Consider the following 26,404-nt stretch of genomic DNA (forward strand, 5'->3'; position numbering starts at 1 on the left):
AACCATTTTGCATTTAATGACTTATACGATGAACTAATGACTAGATGTTTTGAGGGGTAAGAGGGGTTTAGACCGTTTCATAGTACTGAGTCTCTATGATGCTACTGGATCTTAGCGCTGCGTTCGACCACAACATTCTTTTGAATAGACTAGAAAACTTTGTTGGCATTAGTGGAAGTATATTAGCATGGTTCACATCGTACTTATCTGACCGCCATCAATTTGTAGCAGTGAATGAAGAGGTATCATATTGATCGCAAGTGCAGTATGGAGTACCTCAAGGCTCAGTACTAGGGCCGTTACTTTTCATGCTTTACATGTTACCCTTAGGAAATATCATCAGGAAACACGGTGTTAGCTTTCACTGTTATGCTAATAATACTCAGCTCTATATTTCTTCGCGGCCCGGTGAAACACACCAAATTGAGAAACTTAATGCATAGTCGATAAAAAAAACTGGATGACGAGTAATTTCTTACTGCTAAATTCTGAAGATTTCTTTTTATAAAACCTTAATTTCCATGGTTGACTGTCATGGTGAAAAAACAACTAAACATTTTGACCAGTGTGGCTCACACGATGACAAAAATACTTTATATTTTGGTGGCCATGGCCAAATTACTGACACGATAACTAGGATTTGAAGCATGAATGAAATGTTTTGGGTGAGTAACTACATTTTGCAGACATGCAATAAAGTTCTGAAGTTCCAGCAAACAGTTGTGACATTTGCACTCGCAGTTTAGAGAATAAGACTGTTTCAAAAAATGTAAATGCCAAAGCAATTGAGAAAAACTGTAAACCACAAAGTTATGAGAATATAGACAGACAGACAAATATACAGATAGACAGATAGATAGATAGATAGATAGATAGATAGATAGATAGATAGATAGATAGATAGATAGATAGATAGATAGATAGATAGATAGATTTCACCATGTAGTATTAAAGTGTATTGTATTACAATCACCAAGCACAGCCCCATACACATACACAGAGATCTGGGCTGAACTCTGAATATCCACTGCCTGGTCTTTTCATTTAGAGTCATTTTACATGTGGTTCAGCACTGACGCGAAATAAATTGTTCCGCCCTCTTGTTGCAGACGCTGTCAAAGTCTATATTTCTAAATGATGAGCCTGAAAAATACTGTTGTAATGAAGCCAGGCAATTTGCAGAGCAGATCGCTCACTCACCGGCTTCAGCTCGCCGGGTCATTGGCCAGAGAGCAGAAGTCAATGCCAACTGGCGGACGGACCAGAATATAATCCAAAAATAAATGAAGAAAGAGGAAACCTTAAAGCAACAGTACAAGTTCATATAGTTCATATTTATTCACTCTATCTCTAGCATCAAACACAAAAGATGTTCATTTCCAATCTGCTCTTTTCTGTACATTTCCTTCAGTGTTTCAAAGAAAGAAATATTACACAATCGAAATGACACGAGGGCGCGTAAACGATTACAAAATGAGAAATTCTTTCTAAAAGCATACATTCTGTTGCATTACTTTCTCATAAAATGATGGAACAAGATTAACACCAAAAACACAAGCTATTTTTGCTAAACGAGACTTTTGTTTGACGTTACACAAATGTACTTTATAACAGTGTGTAGGTTGCTGAAGGAAAGCTTTGAAGGTATGGTGTATTCAGGAAAGAAAAGGGATTGTGAATCAATCTCATCACAGTGAGCTGAAGGAATGTTTGAATAACTGTATAGTCACAGCCTTGAATGGTGGAGTGCGCCTGCCCTTTCAAGATATCTGTAGAACTGAGTGTCTGAGGAATACATGAATGCCGAGCAGAGACACTGATTCTGCGGCGGATGCGGTAATCAGAATGCATGCATAATTCAGGCAGTTATACCAGAGTCGAGTGAACTCAGAAAAAAAGAATGTGGGTGATGATGAACGCTAATTTAGTGCTTTTCGAGAGCATCGTTTTAAAAGCATCGAGATGAAGCCAAGAAACTTTTTTCCACTGAATTATATAGTTTTTTTTTTTTTGCATGATATGCAGCAATTTGACAAAAGGGAGCTGTTCTGTCATGAAAGGTGCACAAACTAAAGCTGTATTGCATCTGGATGACTTTGGGAAAATCAAAGGGTCAAGATTTAGCTGATAATTACCATATATCGTAGTCGAAATGCGTATTTTGCTACAATGTTGTTATTGTTAACTAAGAATTATTTGAAGTAATCAAAATAAATAAAAATATAAATATTGGATGGAAAAAATAAAATAAAATTACAAACACAAATTTAAAAAGACATAAATATGTAAATGTATTTGTAGTACATTTCAAATACATTTTTAACATATTTATTTTTCACTAGAATTTAGCCAGAAATCTTGACATTGATCTTTGAAAAATAATTGCAAATGTAAAGAATAGGCATCTTCTTTTCCAGAAAACTTACTTTGAAGGCTGCGATTTACCCAAGCAACCCTTTCAGCTGGAAACATTCTTCCAGTATCATGTTCAGATTATTGGAGTGAAAATATTCACCCCTCGAGTTTGGACTGCAGATTCCACGTCCCACCCCGCACCATTCCTTTACAATTATGTTTTCATGATCTCGCATTTCAAAAGGGAAGATTTCAAGCAGTTTCCAGGAAAAGGGAGTATGCCAGACATCCAACACTGCAGATAAAGCAAAAACATGCCACAGCTGAGACGTACGTAGGGTTTGGTTATGTCCTTTGTTTATAAATATTCCCCTGAAATTTGTTGAAAAATGTGTCCAATCTGGAGTCATTATAACTTGAGGAGACAAATACATGCAGAACTGTGCAGAAGTACACTGAAAATGATGGCTGTTTATTATATTTTTTTATAGCATTCACTTTACTGAAAAATGTCTGCTGATGCATGTCAAGCAGAAACAGACCCATTAAACAGGCAGTATAGTGGAACGCAGTCAGCACCCTTTATACGAGAAGAGAGCGATTCTCTCGCCTGGGAGTGTTATTGGTTTAGAGCACTTTGCAATCACAATTTCTCAGAATATGTGACACCAAGGTGCAGTTATACGCAGCAAGCATTTGATTAAAACAACAGAGCAAGTGCTACATCTTTCTTGCGGCACCAAGAAAGAAAATAAACATTCCCCTCGTTGTATTACTGTTATAATTCTGTAGAAATCACTGGGTGTGTTGTCTTTTAGTTACTGTGGACAGAAGGTGTCCTAGGGGGTCATTTGCGGAGCAGGGGTTTATCTGACGTCAAAGCATCCCAGGCAACATTACCGCCACCTGGGCCCTTGCTAATAATGCCCCAGACAAATCGACCAAATCTTGGGTGGCCCTGCACAGGGCTGCAAAAACGTCACCGAAGGCTGGTGGTGCCGTCCGCGGGGACTCGCTGATGACGCTCGACGAGATCTGATTTCGATTGTCTAAGATTAGACTTCACACTCACAGGGAATGAGCAGGTCTCCATTGAATCATGCTCCCAGCTCAGGCGCTGCTTTAGGGAGAGAGCACAACATAGAATATTAAGCACTACAATTACTATTACTGTTTTTACTGTATTTTTAATCAAATATAGTCTTGGTGAGCATAAGAGACTTCTTTCAAAAACATTATAAACAGCAGCTAGTGCAACTGGAGTTTTGTGTTCTGTGTATGTTAGCTTTGAGGTCACCTTTATTCTGGCATGCTCATAAAAGTAGTCAAAAAGTAGATGTATGCATTTGAAATGAACTAAAATGACTCATCTGGAAGAGCAGACCAAAAAATAATAAAGATTCATCTTGCACATCTAGGGCATATACAATTTTTTTGTGTAATAAGATGCTCCCTGGAATAAGAACATAAAAAATGAACTGTTTTAAATGAAATCATTTTTTAGACACTAACACAAAACTGTTTTGTCCAAAATTCCCTCTACAAGCATTTGCAAACTCAGCGTCAGCAAAACCCGAACATTCAAAATGAGCAGGCGGACAGTGCCTGTAAATTTGATTGGCAAAATAACGGTGACCCGCTGTCAGATTCTTGTTTGCTGTTTTAGAGAGCTCAGAGCTGTCATAGAGACAGGTGTGTCTTCCCAAGACACCTATTTCAGTGATAACTGTCAGACGACAGAGACATTTTATGTGTGGCATTATACAAAAAAAGAGGAAAAAAATCACTTACAGCACCTTTAGCTTGTCACATCTTCCTGAAAACACAACGCCTGTGGTGTGTGCCACTGAGAAAAACAAAAAACAGCAAGACATGGCACAGCAGTCAAAGATGTCTATCTAGCATATATGCACAGCAATTAAAACAATAGCACAGACCTTAAAGGAACAGTTTACCCAGAAATGAACATTTGTTGAACTTTTACTCACTATCGGGCCATCCAAGATGTAGATGAGTTTGTTTTTTCATCAGAAAAGATTTGGAGAAATATAACATTACATTATTTGTTCACCAATTGATCCTCTGGAGTGAATGGGTGCCGTCAGAATGAGAGTCCAAACAGCTGATAAAAACATCACAATAATCCACACGACCACAGTCCATCAATTGTGAAGCGAAAAGCTGCATGGTTAGAAAGAAATCCATTGAGGCGTTTGCACTTTAAACTGTTGCTTCTGGCCAAAATACAAGTCCATAATCCATAATAACACTCTCTCTTATGAAAAAGCCCATCCTCTGTTGTCCTCTCACATCAAAATCCACGGACATATTTGTTTAGAACTGTTTTGGACTGTTTTTGCCTGTAGACAGTTCTTGAACGGTGCACAACTTTGTCAATGGAAAAAGCAAGATTATGGATTGAGGACTCGTATTTTAGTCAAAAACAATGATTCGAAGTTGAAAACATCTTGATGGATTTATTACAAATGCACAGCTTTTCACTTCACGAGACTGGATGGATTGATGGACTGTAGTCGTGTGGATTATTTTGATGTTTTATCAGCTGTTTGGACTCTCGTTCTGACGGCACCCATTCACTGCAGAGGATCCAATGGTGAGCAAGTGATGTAATGTTAAATTTCTCCAAATCTGTTCAAATGAAGAAACAAACAAAAATAATGGCGTAAGTGTGAGTAAATTTTATTCCAATTTTTATTTTGTGGTGAACCATTATTTTAATATGCAAATAAGCAAAATACTCAGTCAAATGTATTACTGTAAATTACTTGGTCCATTTCTATTTTGTGCCTGTTAATCTAAAGTGGAATGCACTATTGGCATGCGTGTTTATGGTGTTTATTAGGAGCTCACTTACAGCAAATTATCCACCTGTGGTTAATTGATGTGCTCTTTCCTTCCAAAAGAAGTTGCTCTGGAGACCAATCATGACCTCCTGGGCGGTAGGTTAAAAGCACTCTTCAGAATATGTAACAAGGCATTCTTTCCAAGACTAATAAAAGCAAGGACAGAGTAGGGTCCTGCAAGGCCATGGGGCTCTTTGGAGGCCCTCTCTTGTTGCAACTGCGTTTTGTCATATCTAAAGGGCCATTTGCACTGACAGCAGTTAAATCGATGGAGGTCGGTTAGTCTCTGTGCTGTTGGTTTCTAGTCTAATAGTTCATAGTTCACACTTCTGTCATGATTTTCCACCTGTATCCCATGTCGGATTTCTTTGCCACATCATATTGTTGTTCATTTTAATCATCAAACATCAACAACATTCTGTCACTCATGTTGCTGCAAGTCACTTTCAGTGTAAATGCACCTGCATGTAAAAAAATGGTATAGTAAATACAAGAAATTAAGTATACAAACGCATGAACAAAGCATGTGTGTAAAACCTGTAAAAAACAAAAAAACAAACAGACAACATGACTACTACACAACATCCAAAATGCAATATGGTGATCAGAAGGGTAATTTCATATTGTGCCAACAGACACTGGCACACATTCAAGCACTGTTCATCTATCTATACCAGTTTGGTGTATCTGCTGTAGCTTGTTTCTGGGTGTTGTTGGGCCCTAGTGGTTCTTTCAGTTAAAGGCCCCTGGACACTGGCTCCATCATCCTGGTCCTTAGTCCGACCTTGTAAAAAAAGAAACTGTACACATAAAATTGTACATATATATGCAAACTTAAACCTCATAAGCCTCGAAATGGACATGATGAGGATTTTCAAATAGGGTGAGTGAGAAATGATCCATGTGAGTGTGACTAAATACAAATAAATGCAAAAGAAAATTTGTAAAGTTATTGGAGAGTGAGTTATATGACTATATGCTTGAGTATCAGGACCACTGAGGTTTTATTTTTTACTAAATGTAATACTGTATTTAATATATGCTGGTTAAAGTCTACATAAAAAGAATATTTCAGCAGAAGTTTTTGTGAAGTGAGACGTCGACATCTAGTGGACAACACACACACACACACACACACACACACAAAACGTGTACTACAATGAAAAAAATAATGTTTTGTTGAGGCCAGTGATGAGACTCTGACATTTAATATTTCTTTAGATTAGATACTTTGGATCATGCTCGATTTATGAGTCGTTGTCCACAAAAGTCAAATGCATTTCACAGTCACAACTCATTGTTCTGTTAGCCTGTGCTTTCTGTTTAACATGATGCTGATTTGTGAGAACTAGCAAAGGTTTTTGTCACACATCTGGATGTTAGAGATGGTTGCCTGCCTTGGTTTGTATACACAATCATAGATCGTTGATAATTTCATGCAAAAAAGAAATGCATTCATAAAGATGCATGATCTAGTTTACTAGGATCTGAAGAAGATTCTTTGATTTATGAGTAAATTCAAGGCAAACAAACATTTAGTTTGTGTCCAAATGACAGCAAGCACATGTGAAATATTATGCAACAGGGCAAAATACACTGGAGTCGCTAGTTAACCAGTATTCATCCACAGGCCTTATCAAAGGTTGCTCTAGGGACAGTGTAATAAAGCCAATAAAAATGTACAAAACATAATTATACCAGCTTATTATTGACTGTTGTCTACAGACAAAAGTCTCCACAGTATCCATAGTGTCATAGTGTCCACAAGTCCCTGTACAGAAATGTTGCCGTACTGTATTGTATGACTTGTATGTGTAAACATGTTAAACTCTGATAAATATAGCAGCAAATTGAATTTTTAATGAGCCAAAAAGAATGCACGTCACACCTCTGTTTATCAATTTGCACTGGCTGCCAATAGCTGCTTGCAGAAAATTCAATGCATTAATATATGCCTACAAAACCACCACTGGCTCTGCACCCCTAAAAAAAACCACCTAAATTCATTACTTCAGACTTATGTGCCTTCTAGCGTACGTTCTGCAAGTGAACATCGCTTTATTGTGCCATCCCAAAGAGGCACAAAATCACTTTCATGGACTTTTAAATTAAATGTTACCTCTTGGTGCAATGACCTGCCCAACTCAATCCGAGCAGCTGAGTCCTTAGCCATCTTCAAGAATCGGCTAAAAACACATCTCTTCCATCTCTATTTGACCCTCTAACTCTAGCACTCTCTATTCTAAATCTATTTAAAAAAAAATAATAATAACACTAGCTTTTCTAATCTTTTTGTATTTGTATACTTTAAAAAGAAACCTTGCTACGTGTACTGCGTTAAGCTAACTAAGACTTGCACTTGCATATCATTGCTCTTTTGTTGATTTTGACTGCTTCCATTGTCCTCCTTTGTAAATCGCTTTGGATAAAAGTGTCTACTAAATGACTAAATGTAAATACCGTATAAATGTTTGTTCCTTCTATACAGATTTATATTAAATACACAAATAAATCTTTGTGGTGCATTGTAAAAAAAATTAAGCAGTTTCATCCAATTATGATTTAGTAAGTAGTTCCACAGAAATTTTACGTTCAGTCAGTTTTTGTCTTCAAAGTGTTATCTGAATTGTTATTTTTTAGTTGGCTCAACCTTTACTGAACTATAAAGCCCATTCAACTAAAATGTTTTAATTGGTCAAACATTTAGAAGACTACAGCAAGTTGTAACGGAAAGCTTTCCCCGGCAGACAGGCGGACACAGAATACAAAACAAAACTCCAACTTTATTAAAAGAAACAGAAGAAAACTCCAAGTAATCTGCATTCTCGTAACTTCAAGACTAGACGAAGACTTAAGGGAAACTGAGGACTTTTAAAGTGAGAGGAACAAACAAGGAAACAAGGTAATTAAATCGAACACAGGTGATGCATATAACTAATTAACAGAACTAGGTCAGAAACTAAAACAGGAAGAACCAAATAAGGAAGAAACAGAACAAAACCAAAACTGACATATTACACAAGTTATGTCAATTAAAATTTAACCGTTTACTCCTTGTGTTTTATATGTTGCCTCAACTAAGATTTATTATTTGGACATCATAAGAAATTGCTGGGCAACTACATAAACATATATTTTTTATAGTTTAACAAAATTTTTAAAAATTAGAATGAAACAGACTGATATTAGCATAGATGCCACTGAAAACAATAAAGCACATTATAATTGTAGTAAAAAACATTTACACATATTACATCTAAACATTTACACATATTACCTGGAATGAAAACACGTCTGGTCACGTGCCAGTGTTTGGTGCCTTGGAAGAACTGACTGGGTTGAATCTGAAATATTGCAATGACAAAGCACCAATGAAATCTTTGGCCACACCCTGATGGAGAAAGAAATGTACATTTTCAAGTTCAAAAAATGAAATGATGCTCTTTAAATCATTAACAATGTATCAATATCAGTTAAATAAATTTGTGATGAAACAGAAGTTGCAACCATTTTTTTGGCACAAATCCATTCCACAATCCAATTGCACAACAATGAGCATTGATGCTGACTGAATTTTTAATGGAACATGCATATTTCATATAGTGTATAGTATATATTTTTTGTATAGTGCTTTTAACAATGCAAATTGTGTCAAAGCAGCTTTACATCGGCTTGATATAAAGCTGGGTGGCATTTAGTATTCTGAATGTTGAATGGATTTATAAATAACCATTAATTTACTGTTTTTAATATATATTTGTGAAGACTTAATATAACATGTCTTCTCAACTAAGCCCAATCAATACAATTATTTAAACTTTTATATGATATTTTTGTCCTTCCAACATTTTGTTAATTGGATTTTTTCATAATTCAATAATAAAAGACTGTATCCAGTGATACAGAAGTGCATTATGTAAAAATAGCAGATTTCAGCAGGACAGTTTCTGATTGTGGCCTTAAAAGGCAAATGTTGGGTCACTCAAACTGTAAATGTCTGTACAGGGAGTAAAGCTGCATGAACCCACTTTAAAAGAACAATCCAATGAAAATACTTTCACATTAGCAATCAGTTAACCTTCATAAAACCAGAGGCATGGATGTATTTTACATTAAGAGGAAGCTGAACATTCCCAACAGGAATGTTTGGAATGTTCTATAAAATGTTGGGATGTTGGGAATCTCTATAAAATGCTAATACATTATTTGCATTCGTACTAGAACAATGAAATACAGAGGCGGACGGTAACTAAGTACGTTTACTTGAGTATTGTACTTAAGTACACTTTTATCTGTACTGAGTATTATTTTTTTCTGGAAACTTATTTTAACTTCACTACATTTGAAAGACAAATATTGTACTTTTCACTCCACAACATTTCTATCAAGGTCTTCGAAGTAGAAAGTCGTTACTATGCAGCAGCTTCAGTGGGTGATTTTTTTCTTCTCTAAAACGTGACTTTCTTTTTTTTCAGACAGTTTATCAGTAATCACTCTAGTAGGGCTACATGTGTCAGTCCTGTGTCTGTGTGTCATGTGTTCCCGCCTCTTGTGTCCTTATTTGGTTTGTTTCCTGTCCTCGTTGAGTGTGATTATTAGTTGATTCTTATCCAGCTGTGTTTTGTAATTAGCCTGTGTATTTAAGTTGCTGTCTGTTCAGTTAGTTTTCGTCTGGTCTACTCGTTACTCCCGGTGTTCCTGTGTGTCTTGCCCTGCCTTGTTTGAAATAAAGACTGTTATTTCAGTTTATCCTCGTCTCGTGTTCCTCGTTCCTCCCCACTGTGTGCACTGTGACAACATGAAGTAAATTCCCAGCATTTTTTAACACTGACCAGTTGCAAATGTGATATTCACTACAATTTAATAAGTTAATAATGTGGTATATATTAGACACAATGTTGTCTAATTTTGCTTAACTGTGTTAGTGAAAATATTACCTATAAAGCCACAGAAAAACTGTTGTGTGTCTCCTAATAAAATACAGGTCTTGGACTTTGTAACGGAGTGAACAAGACATGAGGATCCATTTGCAAGCTTTTATTAATAAACGGAAAAAGAACAGGCAGGGTCAGAACACCAGCAAACGGGTATGGCACGGGCAAGACACAAGAGTATCCAAGGATCTGACATTCCAGTGGACTTTCTCCTGGGCTTATGAAGCCATTGCAGTTGATTATTGTAGCATAGTGCCAGACAGATTTCTTAGGAATACGTAGTAAAGAAGGATCTGAACGATTTACATAGAAAAAGCCAAATTTTTCATCAAAACCCATTGCCCATTCCAGATTGTCCATTAGTGTCCTGGCAGCATAGCCACGGATGTCTACTCCATACAGCAAATATGCTAAATAATGAGATGAGATTTTATGCAATTATCATAAATGAATTTTTACCAAGATACTAGTCTAAAAAACAAACAATAATATTAAAATGCATGGAAAAGCATCACAGAAATCTGTTGCCTAATGCTATCCTCTCTGAGGAAAACAAAATCTCTTTACCTTTTAGGGCCTGATTGATATAGTTATCATAGTAGTGGATTCAGTGAACATCATTCAGATTCATTGACCCTCGTTCTGATACTCCATTCTCTGTAATGTAAATAGGGGGATGTCCATATTCCTCCTTAATGAAATTCAGAATTGTTCTGAATCCCACAGGAATTACTTTCAACCAGAAGGATCCAGAATCCAGCCATGTACGATCCGCAACCGTTCCTGCACCCCTGGAATAGATGGCAACATAATAAATATTGATGCATGTTTTAAACAAATTGTGCCTAAAACAGTGTGATGATATTGATTAAAACTGAAAGGCTACCTATCTGCATCATAATGCTCGAGGTTCTTGTAGTCCATGTTATAGGCTAAGACAGTGGTGTAGTGGTTGAATCCAAAATAATCATGAGTTCCTTTAATCCTCTCTATTTCTGCCGGGGTAAATTCTGGAAGCCTGTTAGATGTAAAATTCAAATGTAAAAGCATTCATAAGCATTTGACAAAGCTTTGAATTCCTCACAAAAAGATAATATTTTTATTACCTTGTTTGTGGTCAACCAGTAGCTAAACTTCTCTCTCGAATTATGTTCTTCATTAAATCGCTGTAATCTCCATTGAACATGGGATGAGCAAACCAACCAATCTGGAACTGTTTCAAGAGATGAAAAAGAAATAATAGTTTTAGTTCTAGTTAATGATAACAACTCTGTCATGGATGCAGAAATGGTTAAACTACGAAAACTGTACCTGAACTACACGAATGGCTGTGTCCACATCTTCTTGTTTGTATAGATTTCTTGGTTCAGCCCAGTCAGAGTTTATTGTGATGCCAATGATGCCACCGTGTTTTGCGCGATACTTATTATTATACACATGCCAGGCCTCAGCATGAGCCTTGATGAGGTTGTGTGCCACAATATATGGTGCAGTGCCTGGTCTGAAACCTATACCTGGACAAAAATAAAACCGTAAGTTACTTTATTAACTTCAAAACCATATTTTACAAAGAGTAAGAGGATAATTTTCAGTGCAAATGATACCTGGTGTTGCACTTCCATAGCCATGTCCTACCATTGCAACATTGTAGGGTTCATTTATAGTGATCCAGAACTTTACTTCGTCTCCCAGACTGTTAAATACAACATCAGCGTAGTCTCTGAACCTCTCGACAATGGTCTCATTCTCCCAGCCACCAACATCCTGAAGTGCTTGTGGGAGATCCCAGTGGTACAAAGTCACCTGCCAGATCAGACTGTCAGAAATGAATCCAATTCTTTTAGACTACAAGAGCAATTGTATTCAAAATATTTTACCTGTGGCGTGATATTGGCTTCCAAAAGAGCATCCACTAGCCTATGATAGTAGTTCAGTCCAGCTTCATTAATTTTCCTGTTTGTTCCATCTGGCATAATTCTGGGCCATGAAATAGAAAACCGGTAGTGTCTGACTCTCAGTGTTTTGAGACTGTTGATATCCTCATTGATCTTGTTGTAGCTGTTACAGGCAATGTCACCGTTGTCATCCTGCAATATCTTTTCCGGAGTATGAGCAAATTTGTCCCAAATGCTGAGACCCTTTCCATCGGCCCTCCGGGCGCCCTCTATCTGTGGTGGTTGAGCATAAACAAATGAAACAAATGCCCTCATTTGAAGACCCTCAGAGCAAGTAGGATAGATACAATTCAGATTAATTTGCTAAAATAGATTGTACCTGATAGGCAGCGCTTGCTGTGCTCCACATAAATCCCTCTGGGAAGTGTCCATATAACATTGCATCATCCTCTGTCAGTGGAAAGCCATTATTTTTCATTATATCAAAGTAGAGATGAGCAGAGCGCTTTGGACTTCTTGGCCGACTTGAAAGTTTAAAGTTCACATAGTGAAGTCCATAGCTATGTGACTCCACTTTTAGGGCTGTCACATGCAACATCACCATTGTCATTGTTTGGGATATTACCAGGTTTTTGAGTGAAGGTATCCCAAACACTTGTCCCTTTTCCATCTGCACTCCAGCCACCTTCTACCTGATATGCTGAAGACGAGACACCCCAATGGAATCCCTCTGGAAATGTTCCGAAGTGATAAAGCTGTGTCTCAAACTTGGTCTGAGGGGAAAACTTTTCCCAAACAACCTTGGATTTTGAAGGAATTTCAGACGGTGGCAGACTAGGGAGTCTTGGGATGCACCGCCATTGTGGAGAGAGTAAGACGATGCATGCACTTGTTTCCTCTTCATGTAAACAACACATGCGTATGGTGCTGCTGCTTATGTTAACACACACATGCGTCTAATGCGACTATTTTACTGATGTCCTTGCTATGTTTATGGACCTGGGAACATTTCAGTTGTGTTGCAGTCTATGGAGGGTCTGAGAGCTCCTGGATTTCATTAAAAATATCTTAATTTGTCTTCTGAAGATGAACGAAGATCTAACAGGTTTGGAACGAGGGTGAGTAATTAATGACAGAATTTTCATTTTTGGGTTAACTATCCCTTTAAGGTTTGGCAAATAGTGTTTTTGGCCTGGAAATAATGAACACTATATAATGAATAATTCTCTCCAAGACCTTAGGTTTAGGTCTACAACTCCCTGACTGACTTATCTCTTTAAACATTTAAAAGGTTTTAAACATTTCCCTATTTTTCTTGAGATGTTTACCTTTCATTGCCTCATTAATGTAGGCTTTGAGATAGTCGACACGGTCCGTGAGACTGAACACATCACCATTGTATTCAGTGGGGTCAATATGACTATAGAGAATATCCATGTGGGGTCAATATGAGTCTGGAAGCCCCCGACATTATTCGGTCCAGCATCACAACTATTCAAGCTCTCACTTATCAGTCGGGAAGTGTAGTGGTTAAGTCCAAAGAAATCAGCTGTGCCTTGAATTCTTTGTTTCTCTGCCTGAGTGAAGACAGGGAGTCTTGCCAGCTGAACCTTTCTTTTTCTCAATTTGTTGCTTTAACATGGTTGGATAGTCTCCATCTACAAATATGGGATGAGCAAACCAGCCCAGCATGAAGTTTAGATAACGCTCAGCTGCTGCTACATCGTGATCACTTGAGGGATTCCTTGGCTCTGCCCAATCGGAGTTAAGAGCAATTCCCACTTTTCCACCCTGCAGTTTTCTGTAATTATCATTATAAATATGCCAGGCTTCAGCATGAGATTTTAGAATATTGTGTGTCACCTGCAAAAACAAACAAAGAATTGTCACTTTCTAAACTCATAAAAAAAAATATGGTACTTGCTAAGATTGACAGACACACCTTGTAAGATGCTATGGGTCTTTCACTCTTGGGGGATGTTCCCCTGTTCCATAGCCCAAGTTGCTCACTACCCACGGGCTGCCGAAGATGATCCATGTTTTGACTCTGCCTCCATAATGTGAGAAGCAGAAGTCAGAAAATTCTTTGAAAGCTTCCACATCAGAGTCATTTTCCCAGCCGCCTGAGTCCTGCAGAGCTTGGGGAAGGTCCCAGTGATGCAGGGTAACAGTGGGCTCGATGCCGGATTGTAGGAGCGTATCAATCATTTTGTCATAATAAGCAACACCCTTTTCAAGCAAACTTTCTTTGTGTCCGGTGGGGAAAATGCGAGCCCAGGAAATTGAGAACTGATAATTAGGTGCCATCATGCCCCTAAGCAGATACACATCATAGTCCACCTTGTTATAACTATCACAGGCTAAATCAGTGGTTTGGTTTCCAAAGACATGACCCTCATGGCTAAATCGATCCCATATGGTCTCGCCCTTCCCGTGTTTAGCCCATCCACCCTCCACTTTGAAACTCTCACTGGAGACAGACCAGTCAAAATCAACTGGGAATGAGCCACTCAAGAACTGATCGCGCTCAGCTTCAGTTTGACTTCTGAATTCCTCCCAGACCTTTTGGTATGAGAATGTAGAAGTTGATTGCTGCAAGACTTTTTGGTGCGAGACTATCTTTACATTTTCCATCTGCAAACTAAACGAGAACATACTTGTTATGCTGACTATTATATAACTATTACATACTGATATGTGTACCTTATTGGTCTCAGCTTTACCTTTTAAGTGTTTTTTCTTGATCTAGCTTCTCAAAAATGTGTGTGATGTCACAGTCCATTATGTGAAGATCTTTCTTCTGTAAAACTGACAAATAATTCTAGGTTAGCATCTATTATTTTAATTGTATAAAAAAGCATCTTAGACTTTGGAGCATCACTTAAAAAAATATGCTAACATTTACCTCCGAGAATTGTGTGAAGTGGCTGGAAATGATTTTCATATGCATCACAGTCTTCGACTGTCAGCTGATACATTAGGATGGGCTTTTGACCACTGCCAATCTGAAACAAGAGTGCCAAGTGTCCTGAAATGTTCTGTCACATCAACCAATGAATATTAAAACCCAGCTGAGTTAAGTGACCAGCTGTGAAATCTGATGACTATTCACTATTGTAGAGATGATTACATAATATTTCAAGAGCCACAACTACCTTCATCATGACAGTTCTACAAAGGGGAAGAGTGTTCAAAGCTCTTTATAAGTACTACTGCCAGTCTAAGGGGGAGGCATACATATCAGTGTCACAATCCTGCAGTTTAACTTTAATCCAGTAGTTTATTGCGGGCGTTACATTTTCATTATATAAACTCTGGACTAAAATAAGTGTGTTTGACTGTAAAGATATCCAGAAAAACTAGGGTTAAAAAAATATTTTAAATAAAGCTTTTTAAAAAATCTGCTCCTTACCATTAGCTGCACTAAATAAATCCTTATCTTAAAGGAAATTCCCCTTCCAGGCAAAACTTCCAGTGACGCGTCCTTAGTTGATATCCACAAGTTTGGCTTATCAAGAACACAAGGAAAATCACAGAAGACAACAATAGATCCAGCGTGTGCAAAGAAATTAAACCATATCTAACAAAATTTATATTTCAAGTACTTTGCACTAGAGTGACATGAAGAGGTTTCACTGGTGGCTGGTGAATGGATTACTAGAGCGCAATGCAGCAGAGTTTCCCGAGCAGCTCAGTCATTCAATAAGATTCATTTACCATTCTTACATTTGAGAAATGGATAAACTGAAGATCAGTGGTTGATCAGTAAAGCTTTTTGATACTCCTGTATACTCGGTATTCAGCCAAGATGTGACATCAAATTACACACGTTTACAATTAAATACTAGGAATACAATTGAAAAATTGCAGATATTAAAATTGCTGATTAAAAATTTGTTTTGTTTCAACGGAGTATGCTATTTATAACCAATGTCAGATTATTGCAGTGATGCCCAAGGGAGTTTAGGCATCACAGCATTATGCTTGTGAAATATGACAAAATTATCACTTTGAGATAACAGCTGAGAAAAAGTAAAAAAAAAACAGATTTCACTAAAAACACCATAAACTGTGCATATTCAAATCTCTACTGTAATATAGCACTCTAGTTGGTGCTACACAAAGGCAAATGTCATTTAAAACCAGGAAGTGATGGAACAAATATTAGTTCACTGAAAGATACATATAAAGAAAATACATTAACATACAGAGATATCAATATTTTTTAAAGGCATTTACTTAACTCACTGTAAATATTTGTGGCATAATATTTATTACACAAAAGGACCTTTTATCAGGCAATGATTAAACACCTCAAATAAGCCAAATACCGGCCCATTAACCAGTCTCAATGATATATTAGTCTGTCATTATTCAAGACCAATTAATCATTCTTGGAAGCACAGAAAAATGAACAGTGAGGCATAGCTGCATTTTTTTAAACCAAATGTTTATTTTAAGATTACAAAACCTTACAAAAAGCATTACAAAATATAAAAAATTGAGATGATCCTGGAAAAATGTATCAAAAGATGGAAAACCTGGCTGTTAACAGACATGGGTGAATTAAACCGTTTCAAGACGACAGATTGCATTGGTACCATGTATAAAACATTAGGCTCTATGGCTTTCAATTCTGAGACCTTATTGCTATTCCGCGTAAACTGCATTTGGACCAACTTATGATTTGCATTTGCATAAAGGAGGCAAAATGATACACCAACCTGAAAAGAAACTGGATTTATTAAAAAAAAAAAAAAAAAGGGATTTTTTTTTTTTTTTTTTTTTTTCAATTAGTGCTTTCAATTGTGTGGAGACATTCTCTGAAAAGTGGAGTTTGCCTTTCTAACAGTAAAACTGGTTTAAAAGCCTCAGAAAAGAACACAGAAGTAAACAAAAAAGACTGAAATGGCAGCCTACAGAGAAGCTTCTTCAAAATAAGAGGGATAGTAACCAATACTTCTCATACACAGGTAAAGTACGCAATATGCAAATAGAATATCAAAAGCTTCTTTGTAGATCAATAATTGATTCACAAGTATTCAAGCATTTTCCAGGTTTTCCATTTAATTAATTACAAACACACTAATTGTGGTCCACTACTCAAAACACAGAACTGTTCTAAAACTAAACTACATTTCTGATGTGGTTTTACACTGGCTCGTCCATCTCGTTTTGGAATGGCAAAAATATGTCAACTCCAGTTTAAGGCATTTTTGAGATGCAACCCTTGGCACTTCATAAGAAGTGTGGTAAACAAATGGAAGAACAACAATTTATTTTTCCTATGAAAAAAAAGAAAAAAAAAAGAGATGACAAGAAATGAGAGACATTGCACAGTCGCCTAGTGACTGAGGAGTATAACAACCATCTTCCTAACTAGCTTTTGGGCACTTTGGAGTATCCGGCAGACTGGCTGATGTCAAGTATAACTGGCTGGTGAGATGCTGCTTTCTGAGATTTTAACTTGGCATTCACTTGCCATAATACTGCACAACACATTCTCACAGATTCACAAGTGTGACACAAGGACACACATGCTCCACTTGGTTCACACAATGTTCAGCAGCCAAACATAAAATAAACACGCACATCCAGACACTTTCTGCTTTTCAAGATGAGCAATGCCAACCACAGGTGGGGCGCTTTGTTGCACAGGAAAGCAGATGATAGTCAATTAGTCTCAAATCAAGCACGGATCCCTATGAGAGACAGAGAGAGAAAAAGAAAAATCATTAAAACTCACATATCTTCATTCTGAGAAAGTAGCAACATTAGTCTCTATTTTGAACTTCATTCTCAAAGAAAAAAACAAAAAAAGTGTTTAGTGTGTGTTATATATATATGCAATTAAAATACATTTATTATACTTGTAATAAAGATACATTTTTAAACAAAATTTTTTTTATATTACATATGCGTATAAATAGTGTGCATATATTCCATTAATAAATTAGATCGAGATACTTGCATCTATAAACCTACATTTTATATAAATAAAAATACATATTTTTATAAGTGATACACACACACACACATATAATATACATTTCTTTATTTCTAACCCCTCCCCTTCACATGTATTTGTGAAAATTATATTTTTTTTGTCTTACCTTTTTCACATGTGCTTCCCTGCTTCTCCTGAGCAAAGTTGAGTCTATTCTGCTCGACAGCAGTGCCGTTGGACTCTGGGCTGCTGCTGCGTGAAGGACTGCTCTCCCCATTCTGATGGACCATATCCAGATGCTGCTGGGCCAGTTTTAGGTGTCTACGCAGGCGGTCAATATTTCGCAATGACGAATCGTCACCAAAAGACTCCCGACCAGAGTCCAAGTTATATTCCGGTTTCAATCCCATGGACAGCTTGTCTTTTTTCAGTGCAGTGTGGTACCCTGGCGGGGCTGTGGGCACCTGTCTGCATATGGCGCCACGGGGGCGTGCGACGCTGTGGCGGCGCGCACGGTGCCGAAAAGCATCACGGATTCCACTGAGACCCAAATGAAGAATCTCCAGCACCGTGAGAGACAAGCAGAGACAGCTCACGGCATACATGATCAGCAGGAAGATAGTTTTCTCTGTGGGTCGTGACACAAAACAGTCCACCGTGTGCGGGCAGGGGCTACGAGTGCACACGTACGAGGGGGCAACCTCAAAACCGTACAGGATATACTGGCCGAAGAGAAACCCCACCTCAAAAACAACCCGAGATAGAAGCTGAAAGATGTACACCTTCATGAGCCCGTCCCGCTTTATCCTCCGCCGGCCGTCGTGTTTAGGGCCGGGCTTCTCAGGAACCTTCTCTTTCTCAGGCAGGATCTCCTCCATCATCATGGGATCTTCCTCACCGTTGTCCTCAGCCTCCTCATAATCACGGTTGGCTCCGCGTTTAATCATGGGCATGCGTTTCCTGTTACCCAGCTTGTACTCATCATCATTCATGCGAGCAATCTTGTGCATAGCAAACCCCAGGTACATAATTGTGGGGGTTGTGATCAAAATGATCTGAAAAACCCAAAACCTTACATGAGAGAGTGGTGCGAACGCATCATAGCAGACATTTTCGCAACCAGGTTGCTGGGTGTTACACACAAATTTGCTCTGTTCATCGTAGTATATCGATTCTCCCCCCACAACAGTCAACACAATGCGGAAGATGATAAATAATGTCAGCCAGATTTTGCCCACAAAGGTGGAGTGGTTGGAGATTTCATCCAACAGCCGCGTTAGAAAGCTCCAGCTCATGGTGCTTCGAGAAGAACCGCCGTCTCAGTCCTGCACGAGAACAAGACATTAACTATTAGTAATTGAAAACAGCATCAAAAAAGAGAATTTACAACATTAGTACATTACATCCAATAATAAATATGGCATGAATATGGCCTACCTGCCTACAACAACTGACAAAAGTTGACTATTCTGAGGAGATGAGATGCTGATTTAAAAGGCTTGATTGGCTTGATTGACCAGAAATATCCACTAGATGGGGCTAAAAGGTCACTTTTCTATCAAGCTCTTTCACAGAAAGAAGTCAGCTAAGAAAAAGGGTGAGGGAAAAAACAAAAACAAAAAGTGTAATCTAATAAGAACCATTTTAACCATATTTAATTAAATCAATGAAAAAAAAAAAAAAAAAAAAAAAAAAAAAAAAAAAGTTATTTTGCCCTTACAGGAGGAAACCGGAGACTGAATGTCCTAAAATATACATTTACTTCAAATTCTTCTCACTTTGCATACAGTCTTTCAATTAATAATAAAAAAAACCTTAAATTATTATGTTAGGATAAGATGCAGGTTAACAGAAGGACCAAAGAAGAAAAAAAAAATAATAATTTGCATGAGGCATTTACCACCTTAGTGTTATCTGACCTCTAGTGTGTAACACCTACTTATTAAATTCAGTTACTCTAATGTTAAGCAAATAAGAGCATGGTTCTCATGTAGACTTGAGACACAGAAAGAAAGAAATTAATTTTCCCATTTTGGACAACTAAAGGCCCCAGAAGTCACTGTAGAATTGACAGCCCTAACAAAGTAAATTCAAAACAGGCAACCAATTGAATATAGTTTGGTCACAATATGGAGTCCAGCTACTTTAAGAGTAGAGAGAGGATGGGGTCATTTTCCGGTCTAATCAAACTGTGCAATCCACACCGTCTCCAAGTAAACAAAAGGCACTTCAGGCATGGCTGTGACTTGATTTTTCCACAAAGTTCAGTGTGTGAGTTTATCAAAACATCTGTAAAGACTCTCTAGGGTTCCCTCTATTATTGACCACGGACTTTCTATGACTTTGTTCTTGATTAGCGGATGAGTATTTTCAAAGCAGCACTGGAGAAATAGATGATAGATTTAATAGAGACATTTTACTTGATTAGTATAGTATTGAAGTATAACAAATGTCTCCAATAAGCACAATTCTAAATGTGCTTGATTTATCTGTTTCTACAACCACGAGAACCTTGACTCCCACTCCAGACCAAGCCCAAATTCAAACAAAATTCATGGGAACTGGTGGTGACGTGCTGCCAATGGCCACAACTTCTGTCCAAGTGTTTATTAAAGACAGTTGCATGAAGTGAGGGACACGCTGTTGTGGTAGAGAACTCAGACTATGAGTGCCATTTAAAGGCTTCAAATCACTGTAATTTGTACTCTGTACAAAGGGCCATATCCGATTGCCAGCAGCAGTACAATTGTGTGGTCGTCGTTTGCAACATTCCACAGCTGGTGCCCAGTTGGCCCTCAAATTAGACATCAGCAGGGCCCCAAACGGTCTCTAAGCTTACAACACACCTAAGCTTGGTGATCTTATAAAGGTGTGATCTTACAACTGAGCGTGCACCATTTTTTGGTTGATGAATGACAAATAGTCACTGATGTAGCACTAGACAAAGCCTATATTTAAAGTAATTAAAGTTCAGATAATGGCATAATCAAGAAGAGATTAAGAAGGGGGAAACCAGCCACCAACTTCCATAGTATGAAAAAAAAAAAAAAAAAAAAAAAAAATCTCTATGGAAGTCAGTAGCTGGCTACCAGCAATTGTTTGGTTAACGTTACCTGAAGTGTTCAGAAAAAACATTTGTACAGGTGTGGAACAACAGACTGGGAGTCCCTCAGCAATACCTCAAACCTAACCCTGACCTCCTAAGTCAAGCAGCACCACACGGAGGAACCATTACCACGTCAGACATTAACTTTGAGAGAGAGAGAGAACAGAGTGGCTTTGTGGAGACATCTGAGAAAGTAGTTATCGTTCCAATCCAGATTCCTTCAGCTCTGGGGAAAGGACAGGAGACTGGCGCTCACCTCAAAACAACATCAGTTTCAGAAACTTAAGAGCAACTTGATACAGACGTTAACTTCTATGATGCACATATTTTTTAATATTTCAATAAGCATGGCGGTCACTTACCCTTTACCAAATGATATTCACAAAACGTGAGTTTATGAACTACTCTGGCAGGCTGGTGGAAAATCTGGCGTTTAAAACATAAAAGACTAGGCTTTTACTGAAATAATTCTTTGTAATAATCTATAACTACAGCTTCAAAATTATTATTTTTTAAAAATTCAGCAAACCCTAGGGTTAGCAGAAGAGTTTTCTTGCAGGCCTATGAGCATTAAAAAAAAAAAAGATCAGCAGATAATCGGTTTGATTCATGTGTGAATTCAAATATAAACAATACTGATGTTTCTTAGTTATTGTATCTTTAACATCGAGGGAATTTAGAGAATAGCTCCCAACTTAAATAGGGAAAGAAGTACCGATAAAGAGGACCACGTGGAACTCATTTGCATAAAAAAATAAGTAATGCTAGTTTTTACTCTTTTTAGTTTAATTTGTTATGCTGTGAACCAATAGTAAGACACAACTGGATTCAAATTATTTTAGTATGATACAAGAGATACAAGATAGGAAAATATCTGTAACTTATCGGTGGATTTTTTTTTTACAAATAAAACAAAGTATTAAATATGGAGCATACCGTTTTTGATGATCAAGCCAAAAACATTTAAATGATATATAACGTTATACACCATTTCAATAATTATTTAACTGTCGATGTGGACGCGCAAACGGTGGCGCGCTTTTACCTGAGGTGAATCTTATCTTGCTCCTCTCGAAGTAACTTAACTGTTAGGGGGAAAAAAGACAGTTTCAACGCCATTTATCGTACATGATAACTCTTAAATATCGACCATAGAAACGACGTTTGTCCGTTATCCTTCAAAAAGCTCATCCAGTTGTAAGTTCACTATTGTTCTCCGACTGACGCAAGAAAGACGCGACATAAAACAACGCACTAATTCAACTCTAATGGTGCTGTTAGTGAACAAATACGAGCATAAACGTCCCACCCAACAACCGATAACGCAGAAAAAATAAGCTATTTTGTTGTGTATGCTCGAGATGTGGCGAATTGCAGTCAGTTAAGGAGCGGGAAAAAACATACCTCGTTAAATCAGTTTCCACACTTTTCCTCAGTCCTTCGCTTGAAATATCACCACATCCCTCAGCTATCTTTGACGATGAAAGCCTCAGTCGGTGTTAACCCATTCGGAGTATTACAGCATGTGCGCCCATCACACATCGTCGTGGGATTCATATAACGTTAAGAGTCAGAAACAAAGAGGCTACTGGCGCTCCTCCCGCCTGCGTACCCCACCCCCTTCCAGGCCTGAGTATGAAATTTGATATAGTATATTTTTTTTTATCTCATACTCTGCTGTCACATTCTTGATTTGCATTCCATCACATATTTTGAATGTTAAAAATAAATCGATACATAAAATAAAAATATCTAATTTAACAAGAGCACATTACATGCATTAACTTGTATAAGTGGCAGCAGCGCATGCACCCAATATTATTTGTTTAATAGAGGCTTTTATTTGTAACTGTAAAATCACAGATTCATGGTGATGGATGGATCAATACTAATAAAGTATGCATGTTGCATTCAGACTGTATCAATGTTTAGTTTAGTTAAAATTGTGACAATTTTATTAAAAATTATGCACCTCATAAAGCTTTAAAGTGCAAAATATATATTTTTTTCAGCAAATAATTGTGTAGGATAGAAACAATTGCTATATGTCTGCTTCTATGTAAAAAAAACATACCCAATCTTATAAGAGTGGCTATTTCATGTAAATTTGTATGTGATTAGAGCGTAAATGTATGTAAACTAAACATCCTAACCGCACACCTTTGACAAAATCAAGATCGTATGAATTATCCACCAATTTGCTAAAATGTAAAATAGTTTCAGATTGCCATACAAATGTGTTGAGTATTCAGATTATTGCCAGAAATCAAAATAAGGAACTACTTTGATTGAGATATTTACATGTAAATATCTTCCTTTGTGCTCCATAGAAGAAAGTCATATTGTTTGGAATGACATGAGGGTGAGTAAATGATGACAGGCTTTTCATTTTTGGGTGAACTACGCCAGCTGCAATATTTAAGTTGTTTCTTTATCACATTACAAGGGTGAATGTAAAAGTAGTACAGGATTGCTGTATATTTTACAGTTCCATCACCAACTTTAAAAAATCAGTCATTGAAAACCAGTTTTCTGTTGCCACATTTATTTCAATAAGTCATTGTTAATGTGGGGTTTTTTTTTATACCATTGATGTTTTTTTCTTCCTCCTTCACTTTGGCCCAGACAATAGACTAAGGGAAAAAAATCCAAACTAGAGAATAAATCACTCGCGTTTAAATGCAACACTTTTCCCATTAGTTTGTCATGTGATGACAATGATTATAGGGTCATGCCACTATTCATTTTCTGAATGCATGTTTTGTACAAGCAAGAAATTTATTGTCAAGCACACAAACGATTGGATTGGGAAAGGAACTAAATTCAGATTCTAAGGGCTATATAAACACCTCTTGGTTGATTTGTTTATATATTTAATATATTATATTAAATATATATTCCACGGTCAGTGAACACCTGTTCAGAAAGAAGGAAAAGAAATATCCATTTAAACACTGCTTGAATGTTACTTGTCATTGTATGTAACCAACAGCTTTCCCTTTTCCTGTCGATGATGGTGCTCGGAAGTTGTTGTTATTGAAGATCTTTCCTCCATTGCGTTTTCTACAGGATGAGGCTTTAAGGGGGGCTTCCCTTTCTGGGTATGTTTTTAACAGAGCGACACATATTCAACACTACAAGTGTGATTTAACAGAAAGATAGTTGCCTGCAATCTTCAATTAAAACTCAATGCAAAGTCAGCGCATCCAACTTTAGGGGTATTGCAAAGACTGAATTTACATTTGTAAGGCAATGTGAGAGATGTTCACAAGTTTGCACCCCCCATTTGGCATTTAATTCTTCCATAGAGACGTTATCAGGTTTTGTCTGGCATTCTTTTGAAATGCAATCCAGGTGCAGCTCATTTGGTAGCTAGAATTAGCACTTTGTATCTTCTGGAATTTGATATTTTCCAGAATGATGCATTACGATCAATACAATTTAAGGACTGGTTTCCCAGACAGGGCTTAGACTAAACCAGGATTTGGACATTTAAGTAATTTTTATTAATATGCCTTAGAAAAAACATTACTGGTGTGCATCTTGAGACAAAACAAAGGCACTGATATATTTTAAGATCAGTCAGTGGAAGTTTCTTTCAGTTGAAACGGCTCAGAATTACATTTTAGTCTGGGACTAGGTTTAAGCCATGTCTGTGAAACCGGGGGTAAGTATTATTAGTGGTGTTTAACTGTTTAACTGGACAAACACCCGCATTACTATTGCTTATATTTTTAGGGTTCAGAGTCAGACTTTTGTTTTAAATGTTGTATAGTGTTAAATTTGGCACATTCTGCATTGTTTGTGCTACAGACATGAATGTTTTTAAGCATCTTGTAATTCTATATTCAACCATTTCTGTACAGCTCTCAAGATGCAGGACAGCTAGTAGTGCTTTGATTTGTCAAGGAAGGCATGTTTATGCAAGGGGTCAGCGCTGTTGCCAGCAGTAGTGAAAAGATGTGGAAATGCTTGACTACGAGCAGTTTGCAGCATGCTTTTGCCATGTCTTTGCATTATTCAGCAGTGTGGCAATGATAAGTCTTGACCGAATTCATGACAGGCTTATTTAAATTCCATTTCTGTGATTCAGTAATTCTGCCAATCATTGTTGTGTGGTAAACATTAAAACTCAGGGATTAATGCTGCCCATGTGCTATATTGGAAACATCCTTCTGAAGTTGTAATTATGTGTTTGTCCAAGTGCTTTGTTGTCGGAAAGAACAGATAGCATGGTGGATGGCCCATTCACGAGTTCATGCATACTTATCAAAGTTTAGATATACTACTGAAATCTACTTAAAACAGAGAAAACACAGACTTCATACTTTAAATCCCATTGCTATACCCACAGAATAACTGAGGCTGAGCTAATTTTTCATCACAAACTACAACAATCAAGATATAATCAACCCTAAACAAAATGTCAAGCCTTTTATTGAGCCTTTGTCATAATATTCTCTATGCAATGCATCCGTTTCTGTTAACTATAGACTAATTTCACAGAAGATTCTTTGGCACAGGGACCTTTTTTCTTTCACCAGAGTAATTTAGAAATCTATTTCAAATAAATCTCTTATAATGCCGCTTCATTGAAGAATCTGATAGCCTGCCAGTCAGATAAATGCAGCTGTCTAATGTGGTTTGTTTCATGGTATTTTTATTGCTAACCACAACGCTTTTGACAAGAAAACAGACTTCCATATTCAAAACATGTGGATCTAATCACTTTTATCCTAAAGTGAACCTCCACTGCAGTTTTCCAGAGGTTGGTTATTGTCTAATAAACACAAACGGCCTAAACACCTTCAGTTGCAGTCACGGTGCTATTCAATGCTAGTAATTAACTAATGTCATAAACATACACGTAGTTGTTAGAGCTTAATTTATAGTTCTGCAGGGAAGTGAAATCAGGTGCCAACAGTTTACCACCTGTGTCGTTAAGCCTAATTTGTGCTTTACTTACTACATTTACTTTACTGTAACATTAAATACTTTTACAGGTCCCTCAGACTTCACACATGTAATTTTTCTGATTTAGGAAAATCGTGATAATGAATTTAAATAATCCACTGAATTAATAAGGTTTTGTTTATATTGTGTTTTCATAGTGCTGTTTACTTTGACAAATGTGGTTTTAATATCCAACAACACCATTGAGGTAAACAATGCGTTCATTTTTCAGTGGAACACATGGATACATTTTGAAGAACCCTTTGTGTGAGGAACCAACCAAATTTCATTCACTAATAATATTCCTTTCTGCCATAATCTTATTTGTGCTTAAATTCAGGTTTAAAAAA

General features: G+C 37.2%; 1 protein-coding gene and 1 pseudogene across 3 annotated transcripts; both read right to left on the reverse strand.

Annotated features, from left to right (window-relative positions):
• Window positions 1-3,334: 3,334 nt before the first annotated feature.
• LOC306877447 (lactase/phlorizin hydrolase-like) lies at window positions 3,335-14,682 on the reverse strand (annotated as a pseudogene). The gene is made up of 13 exons: window positions 13,991-14,682; window positions 13,556-13,911; window positions 12,650-12,946; window positions 12,428-12,567; window positions 12,031-12,321; window positions 11,758-11,956; window positions 11,465-11,667; window positions 11,260-11,366; window positions 11,040-11,171; window positions 10,721-10,944; window positions 10,297-10,563; window positions 5,894-6,003; window positions 3,335-3,475 (listed from the first exon to the last, which is right to left on the reverse strand). The product of its transcript is annotated as a lactase/phlorizin hydrolase-like (transcript).
• A 1,806-nt stretch (window positions 14,683-16,488) lies between these two features.
• LOC306877364 (gap junction gamma-1 protein) lies at window positions 16,489-22,726 on the reverse strand. 2 transcript variants are annotated; one of them, XM_079429091.1, is made up of 4 exons: window positions 22,506-22,716; window positions 22,147-22,186; window positions 18,162-19,320; window positions 16,489-17,750 (listed from the first exon to the last, which is right to left on the reverse strand). In XM_079429091.1, the coding sequence occupies exons 3-4, from the start codon at window positions 19,288-19,290 to the stop codon at window positions 17,737-17,739; spliced, it is 1,143 nt and encodes a 380-aa protein (XP_079285217.1). In that variant the 5' UTR covers window positions 19,291-19,320; window positions 22,147-22,186; window positions 22,506-22,716; the 3' UTR covers window positions 16,489-17,736. The 2 variants fall into 2 exon arrangements, with proteins under 2 accessions (XP_079285217.1, XP_079285216.1); XM_079429090.1 differs by lacking the exon at window positions 22,147-22,186 and having other exon boundaries at window positions 22,506-22,726.
• Window positions 22,727-26,404: the final 3,678 nt, after the last annotated feature.

This window comes from Barbus barbus (genome assembly GCF_936440315.1).
Source record: "Barbus barbus genome assembly, chromosome: 11".
NCBI classification, from domain to species: domain Eukaryota; kingdom Metazoa; phylum Chordata; class Actinopteri; order Cypriniformes; family Cyprinidae; genus Barbus; species Barbus barbus.

Bases quoted from the DNA above. Each gene is read 5' to 3' on its own strand.
- LOC306877364 (XM_079429090.1), bottom strand. From the start codon at position 19,290: ATGAGCTGGAGCTTTCTAACGCGGCTGTTGGATGAAATCTCCAACCAC.